The sequence below is a fragment of the Hypomesus nipponensis genome, chromosome 2, assembly GCF_054491055.1.
Source record: "Hypomesus nipponensis isolate SF chromosome 2, ASM5449105v1, whole genome shotgun sequence".
NCBI classification, from domain to species: Eukaryota; Metazoa; Chordata; class Actinopteri; order Osmeriformes; family Osmeridae; genus Hypomesus; species Hypomesus nipponensis.
Genome location: NC_140362.1, coordinates 3,291,176 through 3,312,222, shown reverse-complemented (window position 1 = coordinate 3,312,222; position 21,047 = coordinate 3,291,176). Strand labels below are relative to the sequence as shown.

The window sequence follows — 21,047 nt, the reverse complement described above, 5'->3', positions numbered from 1 at the left end:
CCCCTCTTCCGTGCAGCTAGGCCCTTCCTGCCCCCCTCCGTCCACCCCGCCCGTAAGCTTTCACAGATTCATTATTGAACATCTTTCTACTTGTAACCTTGCTTTGTTGAGCCGCCGAGAGGAAACTCACTCACTACACACAACACACAACAGGGACACAATACAAATTGAAAATCTAGGGAAGATGGGCGCTGTGGCGGTTAAAATAGGTTCCTTTTTTGACCTGCACACTGTGAGCGCGCGTGTGTGGCCTGATTATCCACGCCCCCCCCCCCTCCCCTTGTGTTTCCTGTTGGTTCCTGTAACACTCACACCTGCTTGCTGTACTGGGGAGCCCTCCACAGGCGCGGATTCACTGGACTTGGAAGAACTCAGCGCAGGGCACTGCATCTTTTAACCTTTGACCTGGAAACGCTTTCTGTGTTCTGCTCTGCTGCGTCACACATCTGCTTCTGCCCGCAGCTCTCTGTCTCTCTCTGACACACATTCGCAAAACACGCACGCAAGCGCGCGTGCGCGCACACACGCAAATTGAATGCAGACCACCAGTGTAACCTCCAGGAATGGTAGGCATCCATCTGTGAATGTTGACCTGCTCACTGAGCCAAGAAGCGTTAGGGAGGGAGGGAGCTTGGGAGTGAGGGAGGGAGGGGTGCGTGAGGGAGGAAGAGGGCAACGGGAAAGTCTTAAGGAGGCTGAACGAGGGAGGAACCGGAGGAGGAGCTTCAGGAAGCAGGGAGGAGAAACCAGAAAGGTTGGCTAACTAGACGAGAGGTGACCCAGGGAGGAGAGACCTGCGCCGAAGGCCGTAAGCAGCGAGCGGTGGGGCGGCTGTGGCACCTCCCCTTGCCCGGAGAAGAGTGCGCATTCCTGGGGGCGAGGGAGACAGTAAGAGAGGCCCCCCTGGGTCTCGATCATGGGACAGAGCCTTCCTCTGGAGACCCAGGCTCAGGACCAGGAAGACGGACCCGGCGGTGAGTTGCCCCCCCCCCCCCCCCCCACGGGGACCTGTCTCTACACCGGGCGGCTTCTGGTTACATGAGGGCTCGCGGTGCTCATTCACTCGCTTTCGGACAGTTTTAGACGTAGTTTGTCCTGCTCTCTCTCGCTAGATGTTGAGAGAAGTAGAGGGCAGAGGAGATGGGGGGGGGGGGGGGGGGGTTGCGTAATCAACAATGTTGGTCTCTTTCCTATTTCTGCCCCTTCTTACTTGAGCGGGGAATGTTAAATCGCTGAGATCAGGTTGAGGAATCTAAACTCTGTGTGCGTGCGTGTGAGCGTGTGAGCGCTTGCGCACGATGGCCTCGTCTCGAGCACCCCTTCTGATGTGCTATGCTCAAAACAAAAAGATTAGCAGCACACACGTCTCCCTGCTTGCATAGTAATGTGGGAGATATAGAAACACATTTTCCAAGGGATTACTCCCAATAGGATTGTCTATCTGTGTAAACGGTTGTTAGCATTTGGGAGCGCTCCAACCCAGTTTCTCCATCATGGAATTACAGTTTCTGCCTGTTACGTCTAACGCTTCAGGGTTGTGAAGTCACTTGTTTTCTTCGAAACCAGTCTCTTGTTCTCAAGTTCTTTCATGATATGTAATAAAAGCACTGTGTTTCTGACTGAAATAGTCACAGACTAGACCTGTATCTCAGCCTTCAGCCTGGACCTGTATCTCAGCCTACAGCCTACACCTGTATCTCAGCCTACAGACTAGATTTGATTGGCTTCACAGAGAAGCTGTTAAATTACTTTTGAAGATTGCTATCATGCTTTGATTTCTACAGAGGAATAGATGCGTTAATCTTTGTGAGGAGTGAGTGATGAGTTAGGGTGCGGTATGATGAGTTAGTGGTGTGTTATCGTTTGCCTAGTTAGCATTGTAAAGAGTTAGCCGTAGCCTAGTTAGCGTTGTAAAGAGTTAGCTATAGCCAAGTTAGCGTTGTAAAGAGTTAGCTATAGCCGATTTAATGTTGTACAGAGTTAGTGGTGTCACAAGTTGGCGGTGTGAGGAGTTTTGAGGAATTTGTGGTTCTGATGAGTTAGCAGTTGCCAATTACTTGTGTGAAAAGTTAGCAATGTGACAAGTTAGTGGTGTGACAAGTAAGAGTTGTTATGAGTTAACAGCTGCCAAGTTAGCAGTGTGACAAGTTAGCAGTGTGAGGAGTTAGAGGTGCGACAAGGAGAAGTGTGATACTTTAGCGGTGTGTTCAGTTATCTTTTAACAGGTTAGCAGCGTATTGAGTTAGTGTTATGATATGTTAGCGGTGTGAGGAGTTAGTGGCTGCAGAGTTAGCACAGTGACAAGTTAGTGGGTCGGAGTTAGTGGTGTAATGAGTTAGTGGGTCGGAGTTAGTGGTGTAATGAGTTAGTGGTGTAATGAGGTAGCGGGTCGGAGTTAGTGGTGTAATGAGTTAGTGGGTCGGAGTTAGTGGTGTAATGAGTTAGTGGGTCGGAGTTAGTGGTGTAATGAGTTAGTGGGTCGGAGTTAGTGGTGTAATGAGTTGCCGGCGTACATACTGACGAGTTAACAGATTGAAGAGTCAGAGGTAGTGGATTGTTCAGACTGTAATGTGTGTCGTACTGGTTTGTACACCCCTGTGGCCTGGAACAAAGTGTGTTTCCAGTGTTCGCGGCCAGTCCAGTGTGCAGCCTGTGTGGCTGTGTGCGAGGGCCCAAGGTTGTCTTTGTTCTCTGTCACAGTTAGGATCTGGGTGGAGTGCCATTTCCTCTCTGTTTCCCAGCTCTCCCCCCCACACACACACCAACCCCCACTGCCTCTCTCTAGTTCTGGCTGTAGCTCTCTCTCTCTCTCTCTCTCTCTCTCTCTCTCTCTCTCTCTCTCTCTCTCTCTGTGTCCGAGTCACTCCTCTCCCGAGTGCCCTTTCACTCCCCTCCTCTCCGTTCCCCTCAGACGGACAGGAGAGCAGCCGGAGTGTTTTCTCCGTCAGGCCGCACCACTTCTCTGAGATGGAACTACCGTCTTTGTCTTTATCCGCTCGCCCGGGTTACTGGACGCCCCGTTCCTAGTCACCCGACACGCAAACAAATGGGATTTGACCGCAGCGACCTATCCGCCAGACTCCAGGACGAGGTTTCCCTCCAGCTGTGTGGAGTGAACTAGCGTCTTGGCTCCCTCCAGCTGTGTGGAGTGAATTAGCATCTTGGCTGGTGTTTCCGTCCTCGACGTGCTTCCGGAGCGCTTTAGCCTGGCTCTGACAGGACTCAGCCTGCTCCAGAGGCATTGGCGGAGCAGCACCTCGCCCCTGACAGACCACCGCTAGACTCAGGCTGCCCTGCTAAAGCCCCGTTGTGAGAACCAGGGATCTGAAGGGCCCGTGCAGCACCGGGGCGTCGAAACCCAGACTCTGCATGTCACGTCCGCCTGCTCAGACCTGCTGGTTCGCGTGTCCCCGGGGGAGGCCCGGGCGGCGTGTGTTAGTGCGGTGAGGCTGCGAGCCGTGCCGTTAACCCCTCGGTGCCTGCTTCTGCTCTGGGCTGGGAGGGCCAAGGTCAACCCTCTGGGGGTCTGTCAAGCAAGCCCACCCTACAAGGAAGGAGAGGAGGAGGAGGGAACTAAAAGCCTTTCAGCCGGTTGGATCTGCAGGGGTCGGGTGGAGCGGGGAGGTGGGGGGGGGTGGGCGTTGTTGAGCGCTCCTCGCACCCTCATGGCATGCTGCCTCAAGTCCCACCACCACGGCAGCTGGAGCCCAAGCCCCTACTCAGGTACATACGATCTGGCTGCTCTAGATATACGCTGTTAGCCTCTCTGCCTTCCTTCACAATCCGCTCTGCATGCTCCGGCTGTCTCTACCGGTCCTCGAGGTACTGTGTCACGGTATGGTAACTCGTCACCCTGGGAGGGAATAATCGGGCAGGGTTTTGGACATTAGGACGACGGGCATTCTTGGGAACCTGCTGGCGTCGCCAGTGTTGTCGCCAGGACATCCTGTGTTTGTGGTGGCCGGCTCGTTTATCCGCCCGAGCCTTTTCTCTCTTCCGATAAATATTATGTCTACGGAGCCGCGAAGCCCTCTGACTTTGAGGACCTGGCGTGCGTAAGCAAAGAGTCCCAGGCCGGCTTCCAGGGAGCTCAGCAGCCTGTCGCTCAACCTGTCAATCACCCAGCCCCGGACCTGCCACCCCGACAAAAGAACTCCTTCTTCCCCATCCGGCAGAATTCAGAGCTGATCGAACTGCTTTTTCTTTGTCATTGGTTGGGGCGGCCGGCCGCCGTGTCAGGGAGGGGAGGGGGGTGTTTAGGAGGTATGCATCCCTATGCTCCATGACCCGGCCCATGGGTGCTTGTGAGCAGTTGACAGCGCTGATAAGACCTTTCTCCCCCGCACCACTGGTCTCCCCGCGGGCCAGGAATGTGAGCACTTGACTGTGGGAAGCTGTGGACGGGGGCCAGCCTGCCAGGGGGCCTCCTGCTGACTGAAGCTGTGGACGGGGGCCAGCCTGCCAGGGGGCCTCCTGCTGACTGAAGCTGCGGAGGAGGACGCCAACCTCCCCCACACAACCCCCCCCAGCCCCCCCCACCCACCCACCCACCGCCTCCACCCGCCAAAGCACACATTGTGCCCGGGAGCCGAGGGCTAAACATAATAAGGGACTTAATGAGGCTGGCCCTCCTCTGCCCTGGGCTGGGCAGGTCGTAGACATGTCAGGCTGGCTGGCTGGCTGGCTGGCTGGCTGGCTGGCTGGCTGGCTGGCAGGCTGGCTGGCAGGCTGGCTGGCTGGCCGGCTGGCTGGCTGGCCGGGGATAGTGCGGTGGAAGCCCAGTCATGGAGCTCCTGTTATCCCTGCTCACTTGGCCCAGCACTGCTCGATTTCGCTTTGTTGTGTTATGTAATATAACCTGGCATCATATGTCCTGTGTTTTGACACAGAGCAGCGGAATGAAATGACTATGATGATTAGGTTATTGAATATTTGAATATTAGTTTAGGTCTAGTGGTTTGTAGATGAAGAATGAAGACACATTTTACTTGTTGATTTGGTGCTACAGTTGAGGTGGTCGTACGATATGACCCGCGGATGTCTGTTCAGGCTCCTGCTCTGTTATCTACATCTTCCATGTTCTCTCCTGGGCTCCAGATGATGAAGTCGACCAACAGCACAGCACACCGGGGGTCGAGGGGGCCACTGTGGGGGACGACACCCCTCCCACCAAGCGCAAGGGCAAGTTCTCCACCCTGGGCAAGATCTTCAAGCCCTGGAAATGGAGGAAGAAGAAGAGCAGCGAGAAGTTCAAGGAAACTTCAGAAGGTCAGTTCCTGTCGCTGCGTTGTAGCCTGTGAAAATGTTGATGATTTTTTTTCCCGACCCCAACAATCTCTGTTTCTGTGTGTCGTCACGTCCAGTTTCTATCAAACTGCCTTCTTCAGTGTGTGTTCTCCTGTTCCTGGTGTGACAGTTTGTGCGTCATGGCCTGGGTTTGAAATGAAAAAGGACCCTGAGACCCTGTAGAAGTCTATACCCCCAATTGTACATTATAGATTTTTATTTTGTTTGAAGGGCCCCACCATATTATTGTTTTTCATAATTTAACACTTAAGTAAGGCTTGATACAATTTTTAGGAGTGAATATGTGGTTGGCTACTTATTTGTCATTTGAGGGAGTCAGGTGGCGGAGCGGTTTGGGAGTCGGGCTAGTAATCTGAAGGTTGCCAGTTCGATTCCCGGCCGTGTCAAATGACGTTGTGTCCTTGGGCAAGGCACTTCACCCTACTTGCCTCGGGGGAATGTCCCTGTACTTACTGTAAGTCGCTCTGGATGAGAGCGTCTGCTAAATGACTAAATTCAAAGATGCCAAATTCCAAACATAAGATTTCATGACAACAAAATCTGGATAAGATACGGATAAGATAACAAAAACAGCCTTGAAAAGGTTTCTTGATTACATGTTTAGAGGAGCCTCCAAGAGCCCGAGGTCATTTCAAACCCTCACGACTCCTCCTAGTGTGTCCCATCTGCCTTGAAGACAAGACGACCATCTCAGTCTCTCTCAGAAAGAAAAAAACAAACAAAAAACGCCCTGCTGATTGAAGATCTGTAAACGTACACTTTGACCTCGTCATCATGAACACGATACCACACACTCCAAAAAACGCAGCTCCTCATCGTGCTGTGACGAGAGAGAAAAAAAACTGCAATGATTATTTTCGGTGCTTAACACGCTGGCTTAAATTCTGTGTGTTGACGGCAGTTCTGGAGAGACAGATGTCTTTGAGGCGGTCCAGGCAGGAGCTTATAGAGCAGGGGGTCCTGAAGGAGCTGCAGGAGAATGGTAAGGACGCCTGAGCTTCTCCCAATCTCCACCCGGTGGGTCTCCTTGACATCAGGGCTTGAGTACAGCTCAGTGGGACAGAATTTGACCGCGGGGTCTAGAGGTGGCTGATCACCCCCACGTCTGTCGCTTTGGATCAAAGAGTCTAGTGAAAGAATCCATCACCTAGCACCCTGCTAGCCCTGCAGAGCTATCACACCCGCCCAGATGGCCCAGGCCACAGCACTGACAGCTTGCCATTCCACAGGCTCTGTGACAGAGGCGGGTAATCACTCTCAGTTTATTAACTTCATATTTTAGGAGGAAAATGACGTGCTGTTCTGGGGAGCCGGGGAAAGTGGAACAAATGTGCCCTGCAGCTAGCTGTGTGCGTGTGTGTGTGTGTGCGTGTGTGTCTCTGTGTGTGTGTGTGTGTATCTCTGTGTGTGTGTGTATCTCTATGTGTGTGTGTCTCTGTGTGTGTGTGTGTGTGTCTCTCTGTGTGTGTGTGTGTGTGTGTGTGTGTTCAATCACTCGGCTGGCGCTACTCTTGCAGGGGCCTATTTATTAAAGTTAGAGCAGCTCCTTTTCCCTGCCCTCGCTTCCCCTCCCCAAGACTGAAACACAGGACACCTTCTTCTGCTCATCCCTCACATCTCACATCCCTCACATCTCACATCCCTCACATCTCACATCCCTCACATCCCTCACATCCCTCACATCCTTACCATCCCAGCCAGGCAGATCCCAGCCAGTGACGCAGAGCACAGGGAATGTATTCTAGCACACTGCGACACTCAGCCCAGCTCCGTAACCTCCCCGTTCTAAAACCGCAGATGAGGCATGCTAACACATCCTGACGACTTCCTGTGTTTGCGATGACTCAAAGCCGTGTTTGTTTATAGATCTTCTCCCACGTGCGTGTCCTGCTGTGCTGAGTGCCTGCTGTGTCTCATCTGGTGTCTCCCTGTTTGTGACAGAAGCCGAGGAGGCGCCCAGCCCCAAGCAGCCCTACCTGAAGAACGGACACACCCTGCCTGTCGGAGGAGGAGGGGGGAGTGGGGGAGGAGGGGGGAGTGGGGGAGGAGGGGGGAGTGGGGAAGGGGGAGGCAGAGGCAGAGGGCAAGTGGACCAGGGTAGACCAGATGCAGACTTCAGGATGAATCCATCCTGGCTTCCCCAGCCGGAGGACCGGAGGGGGCGATACCCATCAGAAGGAGACCGCCGTGGGACCTCGGGGCCCAGAGGGGGCGGCCTCCAGGGGCCCAGACCCCAGGGAGAGGAAGACTGGAAGCCTAACATGGCCTGGCAGGGGCAGGGGCAGGGACGGGGCCAGGTGGAGGAGCAGGGGCGGGGCCAGACCCAGGGGTGGGGTCAGGCGGAGGAGCAGGGGCGGGGCCAGACCCAGGGGCGGGGCCAAGTGGAGGAGCAGGGGCGGGGCCAGACACAGGGGAGGGGTCAGGCGGAGGAGCAGGGGCGGGGCCAGACACAAGGGTGGGGTCAGGTGGAGGAGCAGGGGCGGGGCCAGACACAAGGGTGGGGTCAGGTGGAGGAGCAGGGGCGGGGCCAGACCCATGGGCGGGGTCAGAATCCGGGGCGGGGCCAAATGGAGGGGCGGGAGCATACCCTGGGGCGGGGCCAGGCGGAGGAGGGGCGGCGCGGAGGCAGACTCCACCCCGAGGGGGAGCGGAGGCCGGGGCTGCAGAAAGCTCCATCCGAGGACGGCCGCAGGTCGCGGCCCGCGGAGGCCGAGTGGAAGCCTACCCTCCCTCGTCACGCGTCTGCGGAGGAGGGCCGGGCGCGCCGAGGTGAGCCAGAGACCACCTTCCTCCCTCTCTTCCTCCTCACTGCCCTCTGCCTCGCTCGCCCTCTCTCTGTGGGGGCAGTCTGCCCGTCAGTCTCAGGTCTGGAGTCCGTTATGTGTTCAGCTGATGGGACATCTCTCTTCTAGTCCTTCTAGTGCATCCTTCGAGTGTCCTCCCCCTCTCTTCCTCTCCTCCTCATCCCCCCGTCATCATCCCGGTCAGATATAGACAGATAGATCCTGTCTTCTCCCCTGAGCCCTGCCCCAGCTCTGCTTCTTATTCCGGAACAGGAGGGAATAGCTTCTCTCTCTCTCTCTCTCTCTCTCTTTCTGTTTCTCTCTCTCTCTCTCTCTCTCTCTCTTTCCCTCCCTCTTTCTTTCTTTCTTTCTTTCTGTTTCAGGAGAGTATAGCTCCTTCTTCTCTCTTTCTCTCTCCTCTTCCTTCTTCCTCTCCTAATGAATGCGGCACCATTAGTGCAGCCGTTACTGCCCTCTTAAAGCTAATACTGTCAGCTCAACCATAACTGCGCTGAAGAGCTAAGATAATTGATACCACTTAAACCCTTAACTCTGGAAAGAGAAGACTGTTTTCCATCTGCTCTCAGATCTTACTGGGCAGTGCATTACTGCTCTCTCTTCCTTTTTTCTGCCTCTTCTCCAGCACCCTGGTTTTAAAGTCTCCCCCCCGCCTTCCTCCCCCCTCACTCTCTCCCTCCCCCCTCCCTCCCCCCATCCCACCCTCCCTCCCTCTACATCCTCTGTCCTACTTCCTCCCAGGCGTGTGTGTGACATCGCTGCGATAAAATAACTTTGTAAGTAAATTTTAAAAAAGCGGACCTTAAAACATCGGCTTTGAGGAATGGCGTGGGAGTGCCGGAGGGAAGAGGAGGAGGGGGGCGTGGAGGAGGGGGGGGGGGGGGTAATTACCACGCGTGCTCTGTTTACTTTTACAGCTGATCCCCTGATAGTGTAAATCTCAAACAAGCCAGATCATAGGGGACGCCTGGGGGGGGCACAGCCATCTGAGCTTCAAGCTGAGACTGAAACATTTATAGTTTAATGGAGGTGCGTCACGTAACGAAGACTGCCATCTCTGTCTCCCTCGCTATCGTTCAATAATGGAAAGTATGGTGGCGAGCAGGAGCGCGTATCTCCTGAATCATCAGCAGCATCATCATCATCAGCAGCAGCAGTGTTTGTAGATGGTTTTCAAGCGCTCGGAAGTCGACATCAACCCCTCTCCATCTGCACTTTTGTGGCCCTGTGATGTCTTGTGACGTAATTAGACCCGCGCAGCCTTGACTTCCTTGTCGTCGCTGGATGGTAACCCTGGTCACCCCCACCCTTCCTTCCTGCTCTGTGTGGTTTTTTGACCTTTTTTCTCTCTCTCTCTTTTTATCTCTCTCTCCCCCTCTCTCCCTCTCTCTCTCCCCCTCCCCATCTCTCTCTCTCTCCCCCTCCCCCTCTCTCTCTCTCTTCCTCAGAGTCGGACGGCCACTTTGACCCGGACACCCTGCGTGAGCCGCTGCCCCCCAAGCAGCCCGTCATGCCCCCCAAGTGGCTGGTGAGCTCCGCCCCCGACCCGGGCGGCGCCCCGCCCAACCACCTCACGCCCCCCTACCCCTCCCCCTCCTCCTCCGCCGTGACCAAGCCGGCGCGGGCAGCCCCCTCGGCCGGCGCCAGCCCCCATGCCTCGGCCGTGGTGTCCCTGGCGGCCAGCCCCTCCCCCCACCCCGCCAAGCAGCCGCCCCTCCCCCCTCCCAAGCCAGCCAACAGGAGCGCGGCGGCGGCGGCCATGTTGGGTGAGTAGCTGGAGCGGCTGCTCCTATTGGACGGCCTACTTAGTCGGGGGGGGGGGGAGGAACACACAGACCGGTTGTGAGCATGTGCAGTTCACCCGCACTGTCAACATCACTCACTTCTCAGTTATACACTCACACACTTACACACTCACATAGTCACAGACTCACACACACACACACCCTCACTGCCAGGCTTGTTGGGTTCCCCTCACTTGGGACACTAATCTGGCACAGGACATGCTATGTTCACGTGTGTGTGTGTGCTCGCAGCTCAGCGCCCCACATCTAAGGCTCCGTCGGTGCACTACATGTATGTTTCTGGAAAGAACAACATGTATCAGACCCCCCCCCCCCCACACACTGAGGAACTATCTCTCACTTCTGCCTGGCTCCTGCTTTCTCTCTCTCTGTCTCTCTTTTCCTCTCTTTCTTTCTCTGTCTCCCTCTCTCCATCTCTCTGTCTCTCTCTTCCTGTTTACGCTGTTATCCTACAGCTCTCTCCATCTCTCTCTCTGTCTCTCTCTCTCTCTCCATTGCTCTCTGTCTGTCTCTCTCTCCTCCTGATAATGATGTTATCTCCAGCTCGTGCAGCTGTTCCCCAGCTGATTGCTTAATAAGACAGGACTATTTTAGAAGCAGCTTCTCTCCTCCGCTCTCCCAGGAGCTCTCCTCTCTGGTGGCGCGTTTCTGCTCGGGGGCGCGCCGCTGACACGACGCCCGTGGTCGCGGTCGAGGCGGTTGTTATTGTTGTTGTTGTTCTGGAGGCTTCTCTCCCCGGGGGCGTGGGGTTTATCCCCCTGGCAGTGCCGCCTGCTGTCAGCCAGCCCTCATTAGTGCCTGTGATAGGCTGTTAACTTTGGGCGCATTTGATGCGCCTCTTTCTAACCTGCGTGCCTGTGTAGCATGGTGGGCACAGGAGGGTGGTGCCTTGGCTTGTCACTGATGCCCTACGTTGACTTGATGTGATATTGAAGCCACTGCGTCGGGAAATTCAAGGAGACAATTGAAACCCTTTCAATGTTTTGGTATGAAAGAAAATCATGTATTCTGGTCCTGAAATTCTTCGACCACGTAGACCGAAGCTAGTATTATATAAGAAGTGGACCCAGCTGGAAGGAATACCTAGGCTGGCACCCCAAGTCCCATAAGGTACTACAAGTCCCATAAGGCACTGCAAGTCCCATTAAACTGTGTTGAGCACCTGACGGCTTCCCCTCCCCCCCCCCCCCCCCCCCCCCCCCCAAGCCTCCACCCTTCAGGGGGCAGACAGCAGCCAGCTGCCCCTCTACTGGTCCTGCTGGAAGAGAGAGGGCGACTATGACGTCTACCTGTCCCTGCCAGTGTACCTGTGCCGGCGGCCCGGAGGCCTGCGCTCAGGTAACACCCTGATGCCTGCTGGGGTCGCCCTGGCTCTGGGAGCCTGTCTGTGGAATGCCCCCCCCCCCTCCTCCCGCCGCCCCGCCCCCCTCCGTTCCCGGTCTGGGTTTTGGCCCCGCCCTGAAGCAGTGCTGGAGCGGGGGTCTCGCTGTGTGTCCTTCATCCACAGGCTGCATGGCCCATAACGAGCACCATAGGCTTTGTATGAGAGTGTGTGTGTGTGCGTGCGTACACATGCACGCGTGTGTGGGTGTACAGACACGTGTGTGTGTGTGAATGTGTAAACATGAGTGTACACGGTGTGTGTGTGTGTGTGTGCATGTCCAGCTGAACACTATAATAGTGTACTAGCACCTTCTGGCATGGGAATGACAGAGAGCCTGCCAGGATGGGTTGGCTTGGCTGGCCCATGCAGACTAATCCACACAACATCTGCTCTGGTGGTGGTGAGGGGGGGGGGGGGGGGCTGGGCGGGCTTGGGGGGGGGGGGGGGCTGGATAAAGGGCTTGACTCTGTTTGGAGAGGAAGTCATAATCCAATTCAATCCAGTCTATTGCACGCTTCAAGCCAGGCGGTCAGTCGGTCAACAGCAGAAGCTATGACACAGCCGCGCCCCCCTGCTCCCCCCCACCCTGCTGCTCTGTCTTTACTTGTCACGTCAGTAGACCCCCTCGCCCCGCCCCCCGCACCGCCCCTCGCCCCGCCCCCCGCCCCGCCCCCCGCCCCGCCCCCCATCTAGCTGACGGATGTGGGCGTGTGCATGCAGTCACCAAGAGATTCCATCCTGTCGTCAGCTGTTCGCAGACACCACACGTTCTAGAACACTCTGCACTCGGCGCTGAGATGCTCTGCTCACATGCTTCTGGCTACTGGTGTGTGTGTGTGCGTGTGAGAGACAGAGAGACAGAGAGAGAGAGAGGATGAGAGAGAGAGAGAGAGAGAGAGAGAGAGAGAGAGAGAGAGAGAGAGAGAGAGAGAGAGAGAGAGAGAGACAGAGAGAGAGAGAGACAGAGAGAGAGAGACAGAGACAGAGGGTGTGAGAGAGGGACAGAGAGAGAGACAGAGAGAGAGGGGGGGGGGGGTGCTGCCGATGCAGAGCCTACTTGCGTACCAGGGGCACTGGTCTGTAATGCGATGGCCCGGTCACGTGACCTGGGCTCGTGTATGTATGCATTCATATGGGCCCGGTCACATGACCTGGGATTGTGTATGTATGCATTCATATGGGCCCGGTCACATGACCTGGGATTGTGTATGTATGCATTCATGTGAACTCGGTCACATGACCTGGGATTGTGTATGTATGCATTCATATGGGCCCGGTCACATGACCTGGGATTGTGTATGTATGCATTCATATGGGCCCGGTCACATGACCTGGGATTGTGTATGTATGCATTCATATGGGCCCGGTCACGTGACCTGGGCTCGTGTATGTATGCATTCATGTGAACTCGGTCAAGTGATCTGGGATTGAATGTATCTGGTCATGTGTACACACTCATGTGCTATGGGCTGGTACGTATGGCGGGCAGCTATTAAAGGCATGCCACTCTTTCCTGTTCTGCAGCTGGAACCTGGCCGAATCTAGATTTGACCGAACAAACCTAGATTGGACCACTACGGCCGCGTTCCGCTGTACACTACGCTAACATCCCAGTCGCTGACAGACATATCCGTGTGTTTGTCTGTGTGGTCGTGGACTAATCTGATCTTCTCCTCCACAGCGGAACTCTCGCAAGCCGGCGGGGCTGCTAGCCTGGTTCCCTTCAAACCCTCCCCTCCCATGCCCCCTAAGAGGACCACGCCCGTCACCAAGCGCGTCGTCGAGGACATTCCCGGCGCCCCCCAGCCGGCGTCCCCCTCGTCCCTGCGGTCTCCTGAGGACCACAGCCACCCCCTGCTGGGCTTCCAGCTGCCTCCGCCCCCTCCGTCCCCGCCCCTGCCCACCCACATCCCCCCGTCCCCCCCCCCGCCAGCACCTCCACGCCCACCACCTCATCCACCAGCACTCCTACCCCCACCCTCTCCCCCAGCCCATGCTCTTTGACCCCCCCAGCCCCACCAAGGAGCCCCACCAGCGACCCGCGCCCATCCCCCTCCACATCATGATCCAGAGGGCCCTGTCCAGCCCCGGCCCGGCCCAGCCACACCCTGATGGGGCCCAGCGCGCTCACACCCTGCTCTTTGACACTCCGCCCGAGTACCAGGGAGACCGGGGCCGCCCGCTGGCCGTGAGCATCCAGCCCCTCAAACTGTGAGTCCTGCCACTGGGAAACAATTCCTACACGTACGCAGTGAGGCAGGTGGCTGAGGGGTTAGGGAGTCGGGCTAGTAATCAGAAAGTTGTTGGTTCGATTCCCCGGCCGTGCAAAATGACGTTGTGTCCTTGGGCAAGGCACTTCACCCTACTTGCCTCGGGTAGAATGTCCCTGTACTTACTGTAAGTCGCTCTGGATAAGAGTGTCTGCTAAATGACTAAATGTAAAATGTAAGTGAGGCAGAGGCTAGCTAGACTGGATTGACACAGTGAGGAAGGAAAGTTGACCCCGTTCTGGGTTTTTAAGCAATCAGCAGATTGGAGAGTTTTACATAAAAATGGCCCATTCTGACACACAGCGGAACTAGCAAAGCTTCTCTGAGGCATGAAGGTCAGAAGGGAGGTGTTTATGGTGAATAGAGAGAAAAACAAGATAACACACAACCAATAGAGGTTCATTATCACAGGCAGGCGGATACCACATCATTCACCGCCATCAGAACATAGTGGGTTTCAGCAGGAACACACATATATATGCGTGGCTAACAAGACAGAACACATGACCAGATGACAAGGCAATAGCAGATCTGCGGATTGTGACGACCGTAAGCACGTCATAAGCCAGTCGACCCTGCAGGATCTGCAGGGGCATCCCAGATACTCCCTCCATGTTTCCCCTGACCTCCCTCCCTCCGCCCCGCCCTCCCTCTCTCCCTCAGGGCCGAGGACGACTACTCTGAGGAGGAGGAGGATGACGAGGAAGATGACGAGTACGAAGGGGAGATTCCCCAGCCGGAGCTGGAGCCGCGCAGCCGCAGGTGCATCGTGGGAGAGCCCAACATCAGCGTGATCCCGGAGGGACCCAACAGCAGCGAGGAGGAGGAGGAGGAAGAGGAGGAGGAGGAAGAGGAGGAGGAGGAGCGGGACATGCACGGGGAGGACAGTGACAGTGACGGGCCGGTGCTCTATAAAGATGAGGAGGAGGATGATGAGGATGAAGAGGACGAGCCGCCTCCTAGTAAGTCGTGGTGAGGGCGAGAGGGCATCTGGAACTGAGAAGTGTGTTTGTGTTAGTGTGTGTTCTACACCTGTACCCTGTGTGGTCTCTACTCCACCTGACCCTGTGTGGTCTCTACACCACCTGACCCTGTGTGGTCTCTACTCCACCTGACCCTGTGTGGTCTCTACTCCACCTGACCCTGTGTGGTCTCTACACCACCTGACCCTGTGTGGTCTCAACTCCACCTGACCCTGTGTGGTCTCTACTCCACCTGACCCTGTGTGGTCTCTACTCCACCTGACCCTGTGTGGTCTCTACTCCACCTGACCCTGTGTGGTCTCTACTCCACCTGATCCTGTGTGGTCTCTACTCCACCTGACCCTGTGTGGTCTCTACTCCACCTGACCCTGTGTGGTCTCTACTCCACCTGTACCCTGTGTGGTCTCTACTCCACCTGACCCTGTGTGGTCTCTACTCCACCTGACCCTGTGTGGTCTCTACTCCACCTGACCCTGTGTGGTCTCTACTCCACCTGATCCTGTGTGGTCTCTACTCCACCTGACCCTGTGTGGTCTCTACTCCACCTGACCCTGTGTGGTCTCTACTCCACCTGACCCTGTGTGGTCTCTACTCCACCTGACCCTGTGTGGTCTCTACTCCACCTGACCCTGTGTGGTCTCTACTCCACCTGACCCTGTGTGGTCTCTACTCCACCTGACCCTGTGTGGTCTCTACTCCACCTGACCCTGTGTGGTCTCTACTCCACCTGACCCTGTGTGGTCTCTACACCACCTGACCCTGTGTGGTCTCTACACCACCTGACCCTGTGTGGTCTCTACTCCACCTGACCCTGTGTGGTCTCTACTCCACCTGACCCTGTGTGGTCTCTACTCCACCTGACCCTGTGTGGTCTCTACTCCACCTGACCCTGTGTGGTCTCTACTCCACCTGACCCTGTGTGGTCTCTACTCCACCTGACCCTGTGTGGTCTCTACTCCACCTGACCCTGTGTGGTCTCTACTCCACCTGACCCTGTGTGGTCTCTACTCCACCTGACCCTGTGTGGTCTCTACTCCACCTGACCCTGTGTGTGTGGTCTGTGTTCAGGTGCGCTGGCCAGCAGGGTGAAGAGGAAGGACACCCTGGCCCTGAAGCTGAGCAGCCGGCCCTGCGCCCCAGAGCGGCAGCTCCAGGAGAGGCGGACGCGCTCCGATCTCCCCCCAGGCCAGAGCGGACTGACCTGGCAGAGCAGGGAGCAGTGGGAGGCCATCCGGACTCAGATCGGCTCGGCGCTGACCAGGTGTGGGACATACAGATAGAAGCTGACCAGGTGTGGGACGTACAGATAGAAGCTGACCAGGTGTGGGACGTACAGATAGAAGCTGACCAGGTGTGGGATGTACAGATAGAAGCTGACCAGGTGTGGGACGTACAGATAGAAGCTGACCAGGTGTGGGACGTACAGATAGAAGCTGACCAGGTGTGGGACGTACAGATAGAAGGTGACCAGGTGTGGGACGTACAGATAGAAGGTGACCAGGTGTGGGACGTACAGATAGAAGCTGACCAGGTGTGGGATGTACAGATAGAAGCTGACCAGGTGTGGGACGTACAGATAGAAGCTGACCAGGTGTGGGACGTACAGATAGAAGCTGACACGCGTGTGGTCGTATGATGTCCGTGTTGGGGAAGAAGGGAATGGAGGGAGGATGATGATGATGATGTGATGATTTGGTGAGGATGATGTGATGATTTGGTGAGGATGTGATGAGGATGTGGTGAGGATGGTGATGATGTGATCAGGAGGATGTGGTGAGGATGATGATGATGATGTGATGAGGATGATGTGGTGAGGATGATGATGATGATGTGATGATTTGGTGAGGATGTGAGAAGGATGATGATGATGATGTGAGGATGATGATGATGTGGTGAGGATGATGATGATGATGTGAGGATGATGATGATGTGAGGATGATTATGATGTGGTGAGGATGATGATGATGTGGTGAGGATGATGATGTGAGGATGATGATGATGATGATGTGAGGATGATGATGATGTGAGGATGATGATGATGATGTGAGGATGATGATGATGTGAGGATGATTATGATGTGGTGAGGATGATGATGATGATGTGAGGATGATGATGATGATGATGTGGTGAGGATGATGATGATGATGATGATGTGAGGATGATGATGATGATGTGAGGATGAGGATGATGTGGTGAGGATGATGATGATGATGATGATGATGTGAGGATGATGATGATGATGTGAGGATGAGGATGATGATGATGTGAGGATGATGATGATGTGAGGATGATGTGGTGAGGATGATGATGATGTGAGGATGATGATGATGATGTGAGGATGATGATAATGATGATGTGAGGATGATGATGATGATGTGATGATGATGATGATGTGAGGATGATGTGGTGAGGATGATGATGATGATGTGAGGATGATGATGATGTGAGGATGATGTGGTGAGGATGATGATGATGTGAGGATGATGATGATGATGTGATGATGATGATGATGAGGATGATGTGATGATGATGATGATGTGGTGAGGATGATGATGATGATGTGAGGATGATGATGTGAGGATGATGATGTGAGGATGATGATGATGTGGTGAGGATGATGATGATGTGGTGAGGATGATGATGATGATGTGAGGATGATGATGATGTGGTGAGGATGATGATGATGATGTGAGGATGATGATGTGAGGATGATGATGATGTGGTGAGGATGATGATGATGTGAGGATGATGATGATGTGGTGAGGATGATGATGATGATGTGAGGATGAGGATGATGATGATGATGTGAGGATGATGATGATGTGGTGAGGATGATGATGATGTGAGGATGATGATGTGAGGATGATGATGATGATGTGAGGATGATGATGATGATGATGATGATGATGTGAGGATGATGATGATGTGGTGAGGATGATGTGGTGAGGATGATGATGATGATGATGATGATGTGAGGATGATGATGATGTGGTGAGGATGATGATGATGATGTGAGGATGATGATGTGAGGATGATGATGATGTGGTGAGGATGATGATGATGTGAGGATGATGATGATGTGGTGAGGATGATGATGATGATGTGAGGATGATGATGATGATGTGAGGATGATGATGATGTGGTGAGGATGATGATGATGTGGTGAGGATGATGATGTGAGGATGATGATGATGTGGTGAGGATGATGATGATGATGTGAGGATGATGATGATGTGGTGAGGATGATGATGATGATGTGGTGAGGATGATGATGATGATGTGAGGATGAGGACGATGATGTGAGGATGATGATGATGTGAGGATGATGATGATCATATATCCATGTCTTATCCTCCAGGCGACTCAGCCAGCGACCCACAGCTGAGGAGCTGGAGCAGAGGAACATCCTTCAACGTAAGTCCTCCCGCCCTCCCTCCCCCCTCCCTCCCCCCTTCCCTCCGTTCCTTCCTCCATTCCTTCCTCCTTTCCTTCCTCCTTTCTTCTACTCAACTCTACTGTCTTACTTTTCCTGCTGTACTTCCCTCTGTCTAGGTTTTACCTAACCCTTTCTAAACCTCTGTTGGTCTTCTCCTCTCACTCAGAGGATTATTGTTATTTATATAAATTAGGCCAAATTCCACCAGCCTCAGGCCACTTCTTAACAACCTGGATTATAAAAAGATTAAGGACAGCAGCAATGTACTCTTTAATTTCCAACAATTAATAGTGAGACTGTTTGCGTTTTAATTTTTATTAGCATATTATTGCAAATGAATATCCCAACGTGGTACAGCCACATCTTTCTGAAAAGACCTGAATTGTCTCATTTCAAGTGTTGAAGTTGAAAGTCTGGTGTTTGCTGGATGAGATGTTTCTGAGGGTCTTTCTGTTTTCCCTCTCTAGCCAAGAATCCGGCAGACAGACAGGCAGAAGTCCGAGAGATCAAGAGGAGACTCACCAGGAAGGTACACACACACACACACACACACATTTATACACGCACACACACATTCACATATAAACACACACACACACACACTTGTATATACACATTCACACTCTGGATGATCTAACCCTTATGTGTCTCTCACATCCTAGTTGAGTCAGAGGCCCACGGTTGCTGAGCTACAAGCCAGAAAGATCCTCCGTTTCCACGAGTACGTGGAGGTCACGAACGCTCACGACTACGATCGCCGTGCCGACAAACCTTGGACCAAGCTCACGCCTGCCGATAAGGTAACCTATCACCATGGCGACCGTCTTTGCGAAGTCGGGAATACAACTGGGCCTGCTTGGAAATGTGCGTTCTCTGTCTGGAAGAGACACTGCGGTCTGTCTCTTCCGGGTCTGCCCGTTCTTAGACCCTGTTTCGCTTGTCTTCTGCAGGCTGCCATCCGGAAGGAGCTGAATGAGTTCAAGAGCTCTGAAATGGAAGTCCACGAAGACAGTAGGATATATACAAGGTGATCCCTATTAATAGCACAGTGAATAGGGCTGTTTGAATGACCTTCACATGTCGTGAGCACTTAACCATATTGTTTACCGCCAGCCTACATAAGACAGACATTGTGTTTACGGTCTTTCACGTCAGTCACCATCGACAAAACGTTAAACATTTGAATCGGTTTAACGTTTTGGTTTGTTTGGTGTGTTTTTATTACCATTTTTTAGGTTTCATCGGCCTTAGTGTCTACGCTCCACACTGGCAAGAGAAGCACTTAAACCGCCGGCTGGCAGGGTGTCCTCTGAGACTCAGGCCCCTGGAGGAGAACCTGGGTCTTGGTGCTCCAGAAACAGACTGCCTTTTCATCTCTCTGAATGTACTGTCCAGATAATCAGGGAGGAGCCTGGGACAGACTCCATACAGGAGGACCCCTCCCCCTCTCACACCTGGCTGGCTGTGGGCTGAGGAACACATGCAGTACTCCTCCCCGACAGCAGGGGGATTCACGTGCCAACCGAGTGGAGAGCTGGCGGAGGACCTGAACTTGGAGGGCTGATGTTTGTGGTATCCCTCAGGGACTTGGTTCCATTTGTAGCTCTGGCCGACTCATTCTATGTTGCCTTCTTCTTCCATGCTTCTACTCTGTATGGCACAGCTAGCCCTTGTTATAACATAACAGTAATAATAACAGTTATAATGATGGTGGTGACAATAATAAACACAGTAATAATAGATGTTAGACTCTAACAGCTGCAGAGAGCAGAAGGATAAGAAGACTTAGAGCAGGAGTCGACGTTTGCTCTGGGATATTTGTGTATTTGTGTATAGATTTATGTAATTTCTTAGAATGAAACTTGGAGAGGTCTAATAACAAAATACTCTGTAATGCACAAAACATTTTTATATTGTCATTTTGATCACAGCAAAAGTGATTGCTCTTGATTTGCCTTGCCTGTATTTATGGTTGTAATGTGGGGTGATAATTTGAGCTTCAATTAGTCATAGGAAAGGCCAACGAGGAGATAGTTGCCCTGGTTGGTAAGCAGTTTTCCATACCTAACATAGAAAGCTGGTATTTCATATCAATGATTTCTGCAATTCGCTGCATGAACCAACACTCAGATTTCAGTGCAATTGAAGCAGAACCTTTTTATTTACTTTTTTTTATTCTTCTTTTCTACTTCCCTTTATAGGTCAAACCATGCAACAAGTAGCAGTTTTAAATTATAGGTTTATGGTTGTTGGCATCATAACTAGGAGTTCAATGTCGCAAAAGTTGCAGAAAGTCTCAGAGCAGTGGCAGTAGATCACGCCATTATGAAATATAAAAATAAAATAAAAACACCATTTAGTGATTTTACGGTTGACAGGGAGCCATTTCGGCAACAACATTTTTAACGGCAGGAGTGTTTTATCATGTGTTGTTGTCAGGCCAGTAGATTACAGGGTTCTATGATGTACAGATTCATTTAGATTTAACTGACTGTTGTGAATATCGCGTCTTCCTATAATTTGAAAAGAAATTTTAAATATAATAAAAGTATTATAGGTTGCTATTTTTTTAAGCACAAAATATCAGCGTATGGTTGAACACTACAAGAATGGGAATACTAAAGTGCGCCTTTTCTGTATTACTTAGTTTTGTTTTTTAATTCAATGTGAAGTTTTAGAACCTGACTTATTTTATCTTTTGATGCAAATAGCCACCCCCGGATCTAATTAAAAAACCTTACACTTTATGTTCAAAGTCTTCTTCAGAGTACTGTGAATAAAAGTTACTTCAAATACGACCATGATCTCATCCACTTTTTTTACAAGCCCCCTGTGATATTGACTGTAGATAGGACTAAACAAATTACATTTGATTTGATTTAATTCAAGCGACTAATGGAATCTGTTGTGACCTCCAATATAAGCCTGCGCTGACATCTGCTGGTGGAATTAGTAGGTAACATGAACTAGTAATTCGTGAAGAATAAATGGAGGAAAAATCATAACGCGAACCATATTTTCAATATTCCCACGCAATTTACTTCGGAAATTGATCACAGCG

At 52.9% G+C, this 21,047-nt stretch overlaps 1 protein-coding gene across 1 annotated transcript; it reads left to right on the top strand.

The window, feature by feature from the left end:
- Positions 1-784: 784 nt before the first annotated feature.
- phactr4b (phosphatase and actin regulator 4b) lies at positions 785-20,733 on the top strand. The gene is given in 16 exon segments (XM_084702319.1): positions 785-974; positions 5,098-5,268; positions 6,209-6,289; positions 7,249-7,604; positions 7,917-8,076; positions 9,557-9,874; positions 11,120-11,251; positions 12,979-13,217; positions 13,219-13,508; positions 14,231-14,529; positions 15,619-15,811; positions 17,909-17,964; positions 18,454-18,515; positions 18,649-18,786; positions 18,937-19,013; positions 19,222-20,733. Coding segments are annotated over 16 exon segments (2,646 nt in total). The 5' UTR covers positions 785-916; the 3' UTR covers positions 19,238-20,733.
- Positions 20,734-21,047: the final 314 nt, after the last annotated feature.